Here is a 17,589-nt window from a genome sequence, read left to right as displayed (position 1 = left end):
TTTTCGGTGCTAAGTGAAATGGTCCATTTAATTTTCACGAGAAATAATAGTCCGATTTAGAGAAGGCTCTGACATCGTTTGGAGCGGTCTTTCTAAATCCAACTGTCACATCCCTGCTGCACACGACTGCATGCAGGGGCTGACGGGCACAATGGGGACATCTGGAAAAAGACAGAAGTGGGCTCAGGAGAGCATTTGCGGGCCTGTGTGTCTGTGTATGTTGTGTGTTGGACAGTGCGCGTGTAACTGTCTGTGAGGGAGGTGGGGCGGGATTAAATGGGTTGTTTGGGGGAAAAAAACCTGATTTTAAGCGGGAGATTGATTTTCAGGGGGTGGGGGCTGAACAGTGATGCATTTTGAACATTAAAGGCTGCACCAAATCAGCCGAAAAAAAACTAATTTTTGTATGCAGCCTTCAATATTCAAAATTATCACTTAGGACCATGTTTTACCCAATCCCCAGTAAACCATGCTAGCCTAAGGGTTCCCATCCTAAATTCAATTTGGATCGCACTTGCACAATCTGAATAACACAAGGCCTAGTAAGATCGTTTATCTTGTCCTCCCTCTATCTTCCCCACCTTGTCTTGTCGTGCCTAGAAACACCTGTGTACAAGCGCGTTATAAATGACTTATATATCATAGGGTACAACGTTTTTGCATAAGGGAGGCTAATGACATCTAGATATTCTTCATAACAGAAGTCCGGTTTAATCGATAAGTAGCTAGGTTCTAAGACAATAAATTACACTCTGCCTCCATAGATCTTCTAGAGAGGGTTTGTGCTGCATTCATTAACCCAAATGATGCTTTTTTTTCACTAGAATCGGACTTGTTGACAAAGCAGACTCATCCAGGGTCTAGAAAGTATTCTTCACATGGCTCATCCAAGGTAACTCTCCCCCCACCTTCCTAATTCATGACATGAGTTAGAGTATCACGTGAATGCTAAAGACCCGGGGTGGACCATAGCTGGACCCAATACAGGGCTGGTCTTACTGCAATCAGATCCTTAATAGGGAACAGGTCGGTTTGCATATGGAATGTCGTTCGGGGCACCCTTGGGGAGTAGCAATAGATTCTTTAAAAAATTGTGGTTGCTTTGGTATAGCCCCAAAGTTCGGCCCCATAAAGGGATGATGATTTGACCTGCTTGTTATAAATTTCTGAGGACGGGGTAATTACGCCTCCCCTGTGTCTATGATGGAAACCTCTTGTGGCACTACTATACTTTTCAAGCTGTGTGCAAAAGTTTATCACTTGATGGCTCCAGTGACCATTCTCGTGGAACCTTATTCCCAGTTAGTCATAAAAACTGACTTGCTCCAACCTACAATTTCAAGCCTTTTTCGGTCAGCCTGGGCCTAAATACCATTGTCTTGGTTTTACTAACGTTTAGAGAGTCCCAACTCCTTTCATTTACTCAGAAAGGGAGCCACAGAATGCTTGAGACTCAGTGGAGACGTAGAAAAGAAGGACCGGGTCATCGGCAAAAAACAAAGCGGGATGACTAACATGGCCTTATTTAGGTGGATCTAAACAATTATCCAATAGATCAGTAATTACTCCATCAATTAAAATGCAGAAACGGGGGCAAGGAAACATCTCCAGTTCAGGAAGCACCTCAAAACTTTCCTCTTTGCTTCGGCTCTCTCTCCTCCTCTCCCCTGCTGAATTCCTGGCTGAAACTGTACTGGTTACCTGGCCACCCTCTGATCTCGGACCCAGGTCTCCTCCCCGTCCAGTTACACACCTGCACTGCCTCTCTGGCAACCCACGCACTTGGGGACTGTTTTCTGTATCCCTACAGTCCACCACCAGCACTTGACACCTGATGTCTGAACTTACCCTTGCACTTGCCACCAGCTGGCCCTACTTCTCTTATTGCTTTTATTTATTCTATTACCCCATGTACAGCACTGTCCCCACCCCCTCTCCCACTCTGCACTTTTACTCTTCCCCCTTCCCCTGCACTTGCGCAATCTGAATGACACTTGGCCTAGTAGGATCGCTGTCTCTGTCTTCCATCTGTTCCCCCTCCCTTGCCGCGTTGCGCCTTGAAACATTTGTGTAAAGGCGCGTTATAAATGCCATATCATATCCTGGTCTAACTCCAGACCTTAAAAGGAGGTGTAATTTCACCCCCCCCAAACCGAACCACGGCTTCATTATCACTGTAAGGCGCCTGAATTATCTCAATCAAGTGGGAGGGAATTTGCATTTTATGAAGGACCCATCACAATTTATCAAGCGGGACATCGTCAACTGCAGTTTGGAGATCTACAAAAACTGCATGACTTATTTTTGAGCCAAAGGGAACAGACAAAAGCCCTGATCGATCGTGCTCTTATTGTGCTTAAATTCCACCTTGTAGATGGTAAATTGTTCCATGGTCCCAATCTTGTAAATGGCTCAGAATGGTTTTGGGGGGAAAATTCCTGCGCTAGCAAGCAGGGAAACAGGATGGTAGTTACCCGGTAAATACTTCCCTTACATTTTCTCTGGACCCCAGGGTGCTTAAGCCCCACAGCATGGTATCATTGTCATATAACAATACCAGCGAGGCATATTGACCAACCTTGCCAAGAATACATTGGGATTTTCTACACAGGATGGCAAGTCAGCAGTAAAGAAGGTATAAAACGAAGTTTGATTAAATTCATCCTCAACTTAGCCATTGATGGCGCTGAGTGCTTTCAAGCACGATAGCGCACAACTCAGCTGAACTTTAGCCTCTGCACCCAGGTAGATCTCCTTTAGAAAAGTGAAGACTTGTCCCAGAATCCCATGTGCCTCAAGTTTACGCATAGTATCTTTTGGTCTACCCTTTCAAATGCCACACAGAATCCAACAAAGCAACAATACAGCTTCATCCCCTTTACCACACAATTCCAAGCAGCAAATGACAGGGTCAAACAGTGGTCCTCTGTACCTTTCACAGGGTAGACCCATTGCTCAATGGGTATTAATCAATACTTGTGAGTGAAGAGAAAAGGAGGGCACCACTGGTTCAGTTGATTCAGTTTAAATCTGTGTATGAAATATGTGTTACTTATATGTAAAGAAAAGTAATTTTGAGTAGCTCTCTGGTAGAAAAGATCCTAGGACACCCGGATCAGAATCCACAGTAACAGAAAAAACTGGGTGGGAATCACAGTTATCCAGACGCTTGCATTCTGCGCTCCATGAGGAGCTGCTCAGTGAGCAGTAGCTCAGTGAACAGCTCCTCAAGGAGAACAGAATGCAAGTGTCTGGATAACTGTGTGGTTCCCACCCAGGTGTTTTCTGTTACTATTAATCAATACTCTCCATTCCAAGTGTCGAGGTACTTCACGAATACTTTCAAAGAAATCTTCTTCACTGCATCCAGCAACATGATCAATCGTCTAAGAGCACGCCAGATTTCTATGCCCCATCTTCTAAAAAATACACTTATTGACTTCAGTCTAAAGTTGGAATATAATTTGTAACGCTGAAACATGGGAATGATTTTACTGTTGCAAGGAGGCACTGCAGGTGTGCTTCAGTGTGTAAATCATTGGAGCCACAAGTGGTGGAAAAAAACATGCTTCCTTAAAATGTTGTCACTGCATGTGTGACACTTACCATCATCGATGTGCTCGAATCTTCCCAAAACAAAGTTAATGCCAATCCATGCGTACACACCTAAAACAAATAAAACATGTACATTTGGAGAAAGTATTTGCTTGCTTGATCGATCATAAAATAAGTTATGAACATATTTCAGGCACAGGCGTTTCCTATTTAACACTTTATTCTGGGATTTCTGTTAAACAAACAGCTTAAAGTAATTGCACACTGCGAGGAGGAACTGACTATTCACTAAATGTAGCATGACACCACTCCCGAAAACAGAACTTGAGTGTAGTTGGTAATCTACTCATCTTTTTGTCTACAGCTAAACAAAGGAGGTCACAGTCTTTAAACAAAGGGTTTATATATTCCTTGATGGCTTTTAAATTTGTTTTGACATTTAACCAGTGTTTAATTTCAGATCTGCAGTTTGTGTACATAGCTCCTTCATAATAATTCAACCCACTGTAATGGGCAGTTTGTAACGACAGACCCTAATAGAAGGGGTATGTCGCCATATTTCATAATAGATGGACATATTTACCTATAAAATATAAGTACATGCGACTAAATCTGCACATTTTCAATTTGGGTGAAGACATCACCAAAGGCATTTTTTCCACTACTGCAGAACAATAAACATCCATACAGTGAGGTGGGAAAAAAGAGAAAACACTAATGTCAAACAGCACATTTAAATATTCAGGTGCATGGCAGGTTAAAAGTAACAAAAAGATTAGGAGATGCCAAATCTTGGATAATGGTGACCTCAGTCTGGATAGCAAGCACTTATGTTTGAAACTAAAATTACAATCTTAATGATGATCCAACTATATAAAGGCTCATTGCTTTGTTGACCTATAAAGCTTAAAAAACACATTGATATAGGTTTCTACGTTCACTACGCCCTATGACTGAGGTGATACATCAGGATGAATGTTAAATTCAAGGCCAGCAGAGCATTTTCTCATAATCATGATCTTGTTTCTTTAACAATAAGGAGCATACTACTGTCATGTGCACTGAGGAATTGTTGCATTGCATGCCATTGTCCATTCAACAGTTTGTAGTCGTAAAACCAGGAATATGTTGTACGACTCCTACATACACATTTATGCTGCTTAGAAGTCTCTCATTAGGTCAGGTCGAGTAACAGGGATTTGTTTCAAACCAAATAGGGGAGGTAGCTTAAGAGGGGGCAGGACAATCTCTCCTTTAAGTTGTGTTGGGGGAAATCTGTCCAAATGTGTGATCGGCTCAATGGGCTTAGTCATCAAATAGATCACAGAGCACAAGGCATACCTTCAAGGGGGTGCTGAGGCTGTTTCTACCCTCCGACTTCCCAACATTTCCCCTGGTGTGAGAAGGTTGTGGCACTTATCAGAACACTTCTCACCTAATATGCTTCCAAAATACTTTCCATCAGCGTGGCTAATGGGATAAACCCTATTGGTCCAAACTATTTCTCTACAACAGAAAAGGGTGTCCCTGCCACCAAAAAACCTTTCCAAAGGTGTAGGAAAGGGATAAACTATAGTGCATCAGGTGTTTCCTGTCAGGAGGGGACAGTGGTCTAGGTTTGGTTCTCCATCTAATGTGTTCTCCCAGCTCCAGCGTTGTAGCACCTTGCAGCTTCCCTGACAGTCTCACAGCCCAGCTCGGTTCTCAGTCTTAGAGCTATAGTACCCAACTGACTTCTAGAGATGTAGTACATCATGCTATCTCACTGTGCTATTCGGCAAATAGAGTCATGATTGCACTTGCAGCGAACCCCCAGATACCGTCATACTTGGGTTGGCTTGCCCTGCTTGTGCAAGGCTGTCCCCAGGATCGTCTCCTTAGAAGACCGGGTCCTCAGGTTTCTCAGGGTTTGGAGATTTCCCAGACCTTGGATATCGCCATCAGTGCTTCCTCCGTCAGCCTCGTCTGACCTCCCAGCTTCAGAGGCCCTGCAGTAGCTCTAGGTTTCCCGGCAGGTTTTTCTCGGCCCGCCTCCTCAGACCTCATCTTCCTGTGATCTCTCAGTTCTTGCAGGAGGACTAGCAGATGGTGCCTGCACAGGTTGCCCTTCTGTATAAAGTTGTTTCTCCTGTTGTGGTTTTCAAATACCTTATTGCCACCTTGCTCTCATGTTGCCAGTTCCTGCTAACAGACACTTGTTCCGGTTTACTGGGTTCTTTTATAGGGATGTATGTCTATATATCGCAATACTAAGGTTTGTTATTGTTTATCCCCAATAGTTCATCTGCTGAGTGCTTCTGGTTGGTTTACAGGGTTAATTAGGTAACCTTGCCAACCTGCAGTTTTGATACGCACCTCTACGGCCTTATATGGCCCAGCATTCTATTTTGGGTCAGATAGAAGTCATGCTTTCTGTCTGCGGCTCCTCTTCTGCTCCCATCATTCTTCCAGTGGTTTATTCTGGTCCAAGTGTTTGCATCGTGAAAGCACCGTCATATGGAGAATGGGCTCTATGATGGTGAGAGGTTTGTTAATAAATGTGTAACAAGAATTTTGGCCCTCCAGAAAGTGGTGGAAGAGTGCGGTCACTAGCGTCATAAAAATGGATACCCAAACTAGGCCAGAGGTGGAGTGAATCTTGACAATAGCCAGTAAACCTAGTGTCTCTAATCTGATCTGGGAGGCAGAGTTTGAACAATGAGTGGGCATCTGAGAATCCAATTACTCCGACTTCAGGTGGCAACTCAGGGCCCTGGACTGACGTACCTCATAGGTCAGCTTTCCTAGTCCTTTAAGGAGTCCTCAGCTAGTGGTATGGGGATAGGACACTAACTTCATCACACGTGACAATGTTCATGTTGTTCACATAGATGAACAATTTGCGTTTTAAAGCCAAATCCCCCTCCACAGCCCCCTTTTCATTAAGGAAAGGTTATTCATTGCAGTGACTTATTTACTCATAGCCCATAGTCTATTTCCTCAATGCTGCCAAGATATCAACAAAAAGGGGACGGGGCAAGGGACCTCTATTTATTTAAACTGTGTTTCAAGGCGCATCAAGACAAGGGGGGGATGAGGATGAAGGCATAAAACAAAAACGTTCGTAAAAGGTCTTGAAATATTCAGAACGTTCAAGTGCTATAGCAAGAGGGCAGGGGGTGAAGGGAAGGAGGGAAAGAACACAAGGGGGATAGAGGTGAAGGATACAAACAAAAACATTCTGACTAGGTAGTGAGATGATTTGGAACGTGCAAGTGCTAGACATAAAAGGGGGAGATGGTGAGTAAAGGAAGTGCAGGAGGGGAAGGTGAGAGGTAACAAAAACAAAAAAAACAAGTAGGTAAACTGCACTGAGGGAAGAAACAAACATACAATAATGGCAAGCAGGTATGAGTGACTGCAACCTGGAAAGCTAACTATTACATGCTCTGTTTCCACTTGGACAGTCCATCTCTCCATATTAAATGGATAGGAGGTGGCTAAGGAGAAACGGAGGGGAGGCGCAAATGGCATAAATAGGACGGCAGCATACTAGGAGAACCTGGTCAATATGAGTAATATAGGTTTGCTTATCAGTAAATACAGGTCTTCCGCACTAGTATCTTTCATAGATTAACACCAGGGAGAAATCCACTTTGAGACTAGGGAGGTGAGCCCAATATGCAAGACACTCCCTAGGTGACAGGGCATCGCAGGATCTCACTGGGGGCGATACCCCTCCCCCTAGAAGAGTTCCTAAACAAGGATGTAATTATACCTTTCTTTGAGTCAGAATCTTCATTATGTGTAGGCTATATGGGAGGTGAACCATGTTATGAGGCTAAGGGCCGTTTACCTGGGAAAAGTTTGACTGTTGACCCCACTCTAGGAATTCCGGTGAAAGATATGTGGAACCAATCCAGTCCTCTATCTCCCTATGCAGGGGAAGATAAAAGGAATCAGGACCATACCTGAGGAGGTGGAACAGGAAGCCTGAAGGAGCCTTTAAGCAGGCAGAACCTTTGCCGTGACGATGGGTGGATCAAACCTGAAGGCAGATCCACGTTCGAATCGTGGTGGGAGAAGGAATCCAGAACCCGCAGAACGCTGCCAAGCCCAGGTGGGCTGGAGGATCGACGAACCAAGGTCTCCCAGAGGGGTAGACAAGAGCACACAAAAAAAAAAAAACATGCGCACCCACGCTACAGAGCCAAGAGACGAAAATGACAGAAAACTGCAGGTTAAACGACAAGTGCAAGGGTGCGGGTCTCCAGTTACCAGAGTCACTGCTGCCTTTTCCCGAACCATGTCAACACAAAGTGTGGGGTTTAAATGCAGTGCCAAGGAAACTGCGTCTGGCCGACTGGGACCGAAAAATGCAGAAATACTTTCCTGTATTTTGAAATCACACTTGACTGGCAGACCAAAAGGCCAGCATGGAAAATTCAACACTGGCAAATACACCAACAGTGTTGTCAGAAAAAGGAAGATTAAAATTAAGTGTGCCGTGGGTGAACGACAAGCCTAAAAGAAAGCAGGCCTACCATCTATTATAGGATTTTGAGACCATGAAATGCATTTTTCCCCAAAGCGATAGCTACCATAGAAATTAATACATTTTGCAGTCTGCGTTGAGGAACTGTTTACAGAGGAAACTCCCTGGCCTGAATCATTCAAATGTATATTTGATGTTAAGTTGGACATTGATGGCCTGATGGGAGATATTAAAGCAGACCTCATGTGTAAAGGTACTGCAACATTCAAAAATACCGGTTTTCTGTGAATGTAGAAAACCTGTGCTTAGCCAAATGACATTTTCTCATAAGATTCAAAGGCCCAGGCAGTGCACACTTCCCACCCTCCCCCCTTTCCCTTATCCGGATATCAGTGAATGTCTTTGAAGCTCACAGAGACAAGAAAAGGGACAGAGCTTGTGCTGGGTTATGGTTTTAAGATCTGAATATAAAAGACCGAGTTAATGGAAGTCAGTTCTTAAAAATGCATAGAATTAAAATTCAAAGGGGGCGTGGTCTGAACCCCTGTAGGCTAGATGTGTCCTGCAGGGATCCTGAAGGTCGATCCAGAAACTGCAGGCCGAGACGTTTGCGAACAGTTCCGAGTGGAAGAGCAGCTGTATACCACCTGAGGCGACAAGCAGGCGAAATCCGGAGGAAAAACAGAGCCTGGAAAGCCTGCATTGTCAAACGCTGGTCAAGGTGGAAGAGGAGACGAGATGGCGACGAGCGGGAGCCCGGGAAGTATACTACCGAGGTAGCTACGTGTACCGAAGCAGAGGATGATACTGGCGTGGACCCCAAGGCAAACTAAGACGCTCTGATGTGAAGCTGCCTGGTGAGCGGCGAGCACTGGATGGTGGGAAGTACTGGATATGCTGCAGACAGCTGGAACAGGAGCCGGAGGAGCGGCTATCATGCAGAGGACAGTGGAGTGGTGCTGGGAAGCGGCGCCAGGGAGAAGGGAGGGAGAAACCGCGGCCGCACAATAAGACTGCAGTAAGCAGGGAGGGAACGGCAATACCATGCGCCAAGGTTGAGAGGCTGACCGGCCCCCGTAGGGGGCGCTAGAGGGACAGCCTACATAGCGGGCTGTCCCCTCTGGCCACCCCCTTCCGGGGATTGGTCTAGCGGCCTCTACTCTTTCTCCTTCTAGGCGGAGGAGGCGTCCCCAGGGACCTGGCTTCCGGTCGGGTTTTACTGGGGACGCATTTAAGGGCGGGAGCTGCGGGCAGTCAGTCTTTAGCCCAGCAGCTCCCGCCGTGTGATGATACCCACCCACACCAGATATGAGTAATAGTTAGAGTGCGATATGGTAAAAGGTCAGAGGACATGGTAGTATAGCATAAAGCTGTGCAGTCTTCTTAAAGTAAATAAAATGGTTAAAATAGTGGTAGGAGCATGGTGAGGCGTTCGCATCACTGACAAAAAAAATATTCAGGTAGAAATCGCGATAAATTAAGTATAGGGATAAGATGGTTGTATTGTGTTGTTTGAATTGTTCTAATTTTCTTCTTTTGTTACAGGCAGAGTATCGGGGCGGTCCCAGCCAATGAGGGACGTTCATGCTGCAGCTTCGGCGGCAGCGGCTCAGGATTGGCCGGGCTCGAGCCAAATCCTTCGACGGGCACTGACTTCCTTAGGGCTCTAGGCCAGCAACCTCCTTATCAGTGCCCATAAGTGTCCTACTGGTAGTAACCGGTGTTCTCCTGGTAGTAACCAGAAGCGTTGTCAGCTTGTGCCAGTGGCATATATGGGACAATGTCCTACTGGTAGTAACCAGTGTTCTCCTGTGAGTAACCAGAAGCGTTGTCAGCTTGTGCCAGTGGCATATATGTGACAGTGTCCTACTGGTATTAACCAGTGTTCTCCTGGGAGTAACCAGAAGCGTTGTCAGCTTGTGCCAGTGGCAAAACATGGTGACACGGTTCACCCTTACCTGACTGTATGTAATATGTGGCTGGGACCGTCCTAAGTTTATTGTTTGCTCCAAATAAACCTGTGACCTTCTATATTCCAAAAAACCTTACAAAAGTTGTCTGTGGTTATTTCATCATGTGTGTATGTTATACTGGCTACAGGAGGTGAGGGTGCCCAATGGGGATCTCCCCGCTATGATTACACCGGTGAATACTGTGGTCGTGAGGACAAACATGCTATGAGGTGAGGCTGGATGATAGAGGAGGGGAAGCAGTTAAGCGATTAAGAGTTGCCGGCCACGCTGCGGTTTACACTGGGACTATGGAGGAGAGCACTAAGACAGTTGTCCATGTCTGAGTGCATTCAGATCGGTGTTACAGCACTCGCACTAGGTGGAAACTGCAGACACACAATGCCTGATCTGACCTGTAGTACAATCTCATTGTATACATCAATAGGTGTGAATGCTTGGAAGTGGGACAACAACTACCCGCCAGACAGTATACATGAGGCACTACCCATTCTAAAAACGTAAGCGCATACTGATCTTAAAGGCCGATTGGAAACACAGAAGCTACTATTGAGGTGGGCTCTCTGAAATAGCGCTACAAAGATCTGAGTTTGCTTGATGGAACTTGGGTGAAACCGAAGACTGAATGAGTAGGGGTGTGTTATAACTAGCAAGTACCTAAAAACTATGTGGTAGTTAACAGTGATGCCCCCCAAAGAAGAAGGGATCCATTATAAATTCCTTCTCTGTGCAGATGAAGGCCAAAGAAGTGACACCTGAGACGGAAACGGCACGTGGAGGCGGCTGAGGAGCCGCTGGAAGACACGCAGGAATCTAACATATTAGCAGCATTCTTGGACCTAAAAACGTTATTGGAGGGTAACATTGGGGAAGTAGGCATAGATGTATAGCTCCTTCGCTCATTGGCGGAAAGGGTTAAGAGTATGGCGACGACCCAGAAAGAATGAGTCCCCGCCATGGCAGACCACATGGAGAAACTGCGGAAGCTGGAGACCAGAAATGCCTCACTGGAAGCTAGCACTGAGGAGGCTGAAGGGACATAACGCAGAAACAATGTTAGGCTGCTCAGACTGCCGGGAAAATGGAGGGCCGAGACCCAACAGATTATGTCAAAAAACTTCTGTTACAGGCAATTGGACCAGAGAAGCTATCCCAAGACTTTGCAGTGGAGAGGGCACACAGGTCCGTACAACGGAAGCCCCTGCCGGGTTCCCATCCTAGGCCAGTAATCGCAAGAATATTGAATTTCAGAGATCGCAAGGTGGTGCTACGCTTTTCGAGAGAAGGCAGAATAATTAAAAAGGGGGGCGGAACAGTGGCCCTATACCCAGATTACACTCCTTTGGTCCAACAGAGACAGAGTTCCTTTATCCCTGTTAAGGCACAGCTTCGTAGGATGGGAATTAAGTACATGCTGATGTTTCCAGAACGACTAAAAATCACATGGGGGGGGGGAAAGATATTCTCTGGAAACTCCAGCAGTGGGAAATATGTGGTTGGACCATAATAACCTGGGTGAAAAAGAAGATGAGGGTGCGTTGAGTGGAATGGATAAACCCGAGAGACTGTAATGGCATTGTTAGTAGATCCCTAGCAGAGCAAGGAACTGGAATGAGAAGCAGTCTGCAGATTTAGTCCGGTATTGTCCAGCCTCAGGGGGATGCAATACGGATGCGAGTGGTGGAACTATGGACTTATATTAAATAATAGTTGCAAGGCTGCAGGGCTGCAGTTCCAATCTGTTTCAGCAGACAGGACAAGCAATGACGCCACTATATGGTGCTAGGACAACCCCAAACCAAGAGTTTATCTGGGCCCACTGGTTGCTGGCGTGGAACCCAATACCCAATGGCTAGGAGTAGCCTCAGAGGTACGGGCCAGCCCGAACAGGACTGCACGGTTGAGCGATATTCACCCCCAAAGGTTGAGGGGTTGTTTTGGCTAGTTATGTTTGTGGTTTGTTTCGAGCTCAGAAACGTGGTATACCAGGATGTGAATGATGGAGTTGAACTTATGGGAAGTGAAGAACATAATCAGTGCTGGTTGTCTGACCAGGAAGGGTTGGGCGGAACACAGAGGGGAGGGGGGAGGCGGTGGGAAACACTGCCTACACCACTGGCTGGAGAAAGGCCAATAGGATGAATGGGGGGGGCAGATACATACCCTCATGCCTTGTTTTAATATTTTGTCATGGAATATTAGAGGGCTGGGTTCGTATATGAAAAGGAATCGGGTGCGGTCTTATCTTAAGAGGAAACGGGTATCAGTTGCTCTGCTACAAGAGCCTCACCTACTCCTGGATAGACAGGAGCTATTGGTGGCCAGGTGGGGTGGGATGAGATACGGATCCAAATATTCTCAGTTTGCAAGAGGGGCCCTAATATGGATAGATGCAGTGGTCCCGCTACGCGTGTTGGAGGTTGTGACTGACAAGGAGGGGCGATAGGTTATCCTACACGGGTATATTGTGTCTTAGAATATTGTGTCTTAGAAGACCGCTCAGACTTCTTGGGCTCACCTGCCGCTGGGCTTTTCTCCTCCAGCCAGCTCAGCGAGCCATTTGTGACGGTCCTTCATGGTACAGGCGGACATGTCCTTGCAGAACGCACAGTTATCCTCCACGTGCGACTTGTCAGAGTGCAGGCAGTAGAGTCACCGGGAGTGCTCACCCTCCTTGAAAACGTTCTGTAGTCCACATTGTGGGCAGATCCTAAACAGCTTGGGTCCAACGGGCGTCGATTCTCCTTTGTGTTCGGCCATGTCCACGCGGGGTAGGCCTCAAAGATCTTCCGGAATCCTCTAAGAAGTGAAATTCGACGAAAATTCGCCCTTGAGGGGCATAGAGATTTCCGAAGCGGGTCCCCGTTAATCGGAAGATGAATCGGTGGAGCTTGAGGCTCGATTTGACAGAAAAAGTAAGAGTAAACTTATTGAAAAAACACAATACGCAGTAAAAGCTTGAGAGCTAAGCACGAGGACTCCCAACTCTTGAACGTGCAGTAAAAATCTGAAGATGGCTGCCTGGGAAGGAGCTTAGGTAGAGGGCAGTCATTGGCTGGGGGCAGTATGACCCTGAATCCAGTGATTGGTTTAGGAGAAAGACCGTTCAGAAACAAAACAAAATTATTTTTTCTTTTACCGAGGATTCCCAGCCTGACGATGGGGAATATTCATGAGCATGTGAATCCATGCCAGACCCCATGATGGAGAACTTTTTTCCTCTTAATTGTCCTTCAACCCATTTACATTCCACGAGACTACTCGCAGAGAATCTGTAACAGGACTACTTGAGTAGTTTGTGACTCTTATTTGTATATTATTTTTTTTTGCTATGCTGTCATTTTTAATGTCATGAAAGTGGTGAAAAATGCAGTTTCAAAGGGGTGGAGTTATAACTCACAGGAATGATGCCTAGTAACAAAATGAATCAATCATTGCAATGTGGGTGGACAATAGAGGTCCAATCAGAAGGAACAAGTTACTTACCTGTAACTGTTGTTCTCCAGCATGGGTCTGGCATGGATTCACATGCTCATGAATATTCCCCGTCGTCAGGCTGGGAATCCTCGGTAAAGAAAAAAATCAGTATCAGTTTCGTTTTTGATCTGTCTTTCTTAGTAGTAACGAATCACTGGTCTCTGGGTCATACTGCCCCCAGCCAATGACTGCCCTCTCCCTAAGCCCCTCCCCTGGCAGCCATCCTCATATTTGGTAGCGCATAAAGTGGCAGTATGACCAAGTGAAGAGCCGCAGTGGGGTAGGAGGGAGGGTTCGCATGTGAATCCATGTCAGACCCATGCGGGAGAACAACAGTTACAGGTAAGTAACTCGCATTCCTTCTCCAGCATGGGGTCTGGAATGGATTCACATGCTCATGAATACAAGAATACATAGCAGTACACACATGCACAACCACGGGAGGTGGCAAGGCTCAACATTAAGCATTACATAAACTCAACATTAAGCAACTCTTACCTCCTCACCAGGCCCACCTTCAGGCGAACAGCTTGCGCAGCAATGCTTGGCCGACCCTGGACTCCTCCCTGGAATCCCGGTCGACGCAGTAGAATCTCGTGAAGGTGTGCGTCGACCTCCACGTAGCAGCCCTGCAGATGTCCAGCAGGGGTACACCATACAAGAACGCCGTGGTAGCAGCGAGCGATCTGGTTGAATGGGCTCTCGGACAGCCGGGCAAAGGTCGGTTTGCCAACCGGTGACAGTGCATGATGCAGCCGGAGAGCCATCTGGAAATGGTAGCCTTCGAGAGGGCCTTCCCTTGGTTCGCAGGTCCAAAGTTCACAAAAAGCTGCGATATCATCTGAAAACTCTTTGTGCGGTCCACTTCAGCGCTCTAGCTACATCCAGCGAGTGCAAAGTCCTCTCGGCCGGCGACGAAGGCGACGGGAAGAAAACTGGCAACACCAAGGGCTCGTTGAGGTGGAAGTCCGACGGCACCTTGGGCATGAAGGAAGGGTGCGTTCTCAGCACCACCCTCGTATTGTGAAAAGTCAATTATGGAGGTTTACAGGAGAGGGCCTGGATCTCTCTCAGACGTCGTGCGGAGGTGATGGCCACAAGAAACGCTGTTTTCCACGACAGGAACTTCAACGGTGCCGAATGCAGCAGCTCGAATAGCGGCCCCATGAGCGTGGACAGCACCACATTTAACTCCCACGCCGGAGCCTTCACCGGCGGGAATGACCAGAACAGTCCCTTCATGAACTCCTTCACCAGGCGATGGGACCAGAGATGATCGCCCCGGGGTCCTGGAGTAGCGGGAGATCGCCGCTAGACGGATCTTGCTGGAGGCGTGCGCCAGCCCCGCCTTGGCCAGCGACAGTAGGTACGGCAGCACCCGAGGGGCCGTTATCCACAGAGGGTTAATCTTCTGTGCACGGCACCAGACAAAGAACCTCTTCCATTTTTGTCCATAACACTTGAGAGTCGAGAGCGCCCTGACCTTTGCAAGTACCCCCTTGCAGTCCACCGGGATATCGTACCCTCCAAACTCTAGCGCTGCAGGAGCCAGACCTGCAAGTTCAGCGACGCCGGATCGTGGTGGAGGATGGCGCCTCCTTCTCTGATGAGGAGACCCGCGTCTGTCGGCAGTTTGACTGGGGGGTACGCTAACATGTCCAGAAGGTCTGGGAACCAGATCTGCCTCGGCCACGCCGGTGGGACAAGGATCATCCTGCACCTGGACTGTTTGAGTTGGTTGAGGAGTCGCAGCAGCAACGGCAACAGAGGGAACGCATACAGGAACAGACCTTCCCAGGGGAACGAGAAGGCATCGCCCATACTCCCCGGCTGGGGGAACCTGCTGGCGAACTTCAGGCACTTGGTGTTCGCCGCTGTCGCAAACAGGTCGATCTGGGATTGCCCCATCGCCGGAAGAGGAGGTTCACTTGATCCTGCCGCAGTTCCCACTCGTGGCACAAGCGCAGCTCCCTGCTGACTGCGTCAGCAATGGTGTTTTTTATTCCTGCCAGGTGGAAGGGTACCAGAAACATCCCTTGGGCTACGGCCCAATGCCACAGATCCTGGGCCTCCTTGGATAGGGGCTGGGGATCTGGTGCCTCCCTGTTTCCGGATGTAAAACATTTTCATGGTGTTGTCTGTGAAGATCCTCACCACCTTGCCTTGAGGGTCGGAAGGAACGACCTGAGGCCTCAGAACGCGGCTCGGAGCTCCAGGACGTTGATGTGCAGTGACTTCTCCTCCGGCAACCAAAGGCCTCTTGCGTGGAGATCTCTGGAATGAGCCCTCCATCCCTCCAGGGAGGCGTACATCGTCACCGTTTCCTGATGGGCCGGGGTCTGGAAGGCCATACCCGCCGTCAGATGCGTGCGGGTGCCCCACCACCGGATCGCCTGTCGAAAGGTCTTGTTGAGCGAGATCCTGTCTTCGAAATTGCCCGTTGCTTGCATCCAACAGGCTTCGAGGAACTCCTGCAGCGGTCGCATCCGTAGCCTGCAAAGGCGCGCGAGGTAAATGCAGGAGAACATCATGCCGAGAAGGGACTTGACGGCCCTCACCTTAGCCACGTCCATGGTCGACAGCCGTTGCACCTTGCCTAGGATGGCCTTCGTCCTCTCCTCCGACGGAGATGCTAGTCGCGCCACTGTGTCGAGGTTGGCTCCCAGGAACAGGGCAACTTGCGATGGTACCAGGTGTGATTTCGTGAAGTTGATCGAAAATCCTAGATCCATGAGCAGTTGGACGGTCTTACTTGCATGTTCGACGGCGAGTTCCCTTGACTCTGCCCGGATGAGCCAGTCGCCCAGGTATGGGTAGACGCGGATCCCCTGCAGGCGCAGCTGCGCCGCCACTGGTGCTAGGCCCTTGGTGAACACCCTGGGCGCCGACTTCAGTCCGAAGGGAAGGGCCTTGAACTGGTAGTGCCGTCCTTGGACTACGAATCGCAGAAACTTCTGATGTTTTCCAAGATGGGGATGTGAAAGTAGGCGTCCTCAAGTCCAGTGACGATAGGCAGTCGCCTTCCTCCAGTTGTCCCAGCACGTGCTGGAGGGTAACCATCCGGAACTTCTGGGACCTGATGTACTTTTGTTTAGACGACGAAGGTCCAGGATGGGTCGCCAACCGCCGGTCTTTTTCCTTACGAGGAAGTACCGCGAGTATACTCCAGAGCCCCGGCACCTCTTTGAGACGAGTTCGATGGCTCCCTTCTTTAGCATCGCTCGTACCTCCAGTAGTAGTTGTGGGACGTGATTTTCCTTTCTGGCCACAAGTGGAATATGGGAACACTTTCTTAGAAATTCCAGGGTGTGCCCCCGGGCCAGAGCAACTAGCACCCATCGGTCGGTGGAGATGGACTCCCACACGCTGCCTAAGTTCGTCAGCCGGCCTCCCACAGGGGTGCTCAGGTGTGGGCCCGACACTACGGCCGGTTCAATCCTGCTTGGCGGTGGCTTTGCTGCCCTGACCTCCCTGGCGACAACGTGATCCTCCTTGATTGACGCGTCCCCTGTAGGCCTCCTGCGACGAGGAGCGAGCCGCCTGGCGGTATGTCGGGGAGCTGCCGCCAAATCCCTTCGAGGCACCCTGCTTGCCTCTGGAACCCCGAAAGGGCAGCCATCGTTGCTGGAGAACGCCTAAGGCATGAGCCATCTCCGTGTCGGCCTTGATGGCTTCCAGTGACTCGTCCACTGCCTTGCCACAGGTTGTTCCCATCGAAGGGCATGTCCAGGACCCTGGTCTGCACGTCTTGACGGAAATCGGTTGCCTTGAGCCAACCGCGCCGTCGAAGGCAAACGCCGTTGCCCATCTGGTGGAAGCCGGTGTCGGCAATGTCCATTGGCACCGTTATGGCATGGTCCGATGCCACCTCTCCCTCCTGTAGGATCTCTAGGACCTCTGCCCTCTTGTCATCCGGGAGGAAATCCAGCAGTGGAGCAATCTTAAACCATAGCTCCCTGTCGTAGCGGGCCACAATCGCAAGGGCGTTGGCCGCTTTAATGGTCGTCGCAGCCGACGAGATGACCTGTTGTCCAATGGCGTCCAGTTTCTTCCCTTCGGCGTCTGGCAGAGATGTCGAAGTTGACGCTGCCGCCCACGCCGCTTTCTTCTTGG

The 17,589-nt window shown here is 48.6% G+C and overlaps 1 protein-coding gene across 5 annotated transcripts in view; it reads right to left on the bottom strand.

Annotated features, from left to right (window-relative positions):
• Nucleotides 1-17,589, bottom strand: part of ENTPD4 (ectonucleoside triphosphate diphosphohydrolase 4) — a 491,672-nt gene that overhangs the window by 240,749 nt on the left and 233,334 nt on the right. For all 5 annotated transcript variants that reach the window (XM_069617610.1, XM_069617612.1, XM_069617611.1 and 2 more), the window contains one exon: nucleotides 3,607-3,666. In XM_069617610.1, coding sequence (XP_069473711.1) covers nucleotides 3,607-3,666 — 60 coding nt within the window. The remainder of the gene's footprint in view (nucleotides 1-3,606; nucleotides 3,667-17,589) is intronic.

The sequence above is a fragment of the Ambystoma mexicanum genome, chromosome 10 (genome assembly GCF_040938575.1).
Source record: "Ambystoma mexicanum isolate Mex_15411 chromosome 10, UKY_AmexF1_1, whole genome shotgun sequence".
Taxonomy (NCBI): domain Eukaryota; kingdom Metazoa; phylum Chordata; class Amphibia; order Caudata; family Ambystomatidae; genus Ambystoma; species Ambystoma mexicanum.
The sequence above is the reverse complement of the archived record's forward strand: the minus strand, read 5'-3'. Positions and strand labels throughout refer to the sequence as shown.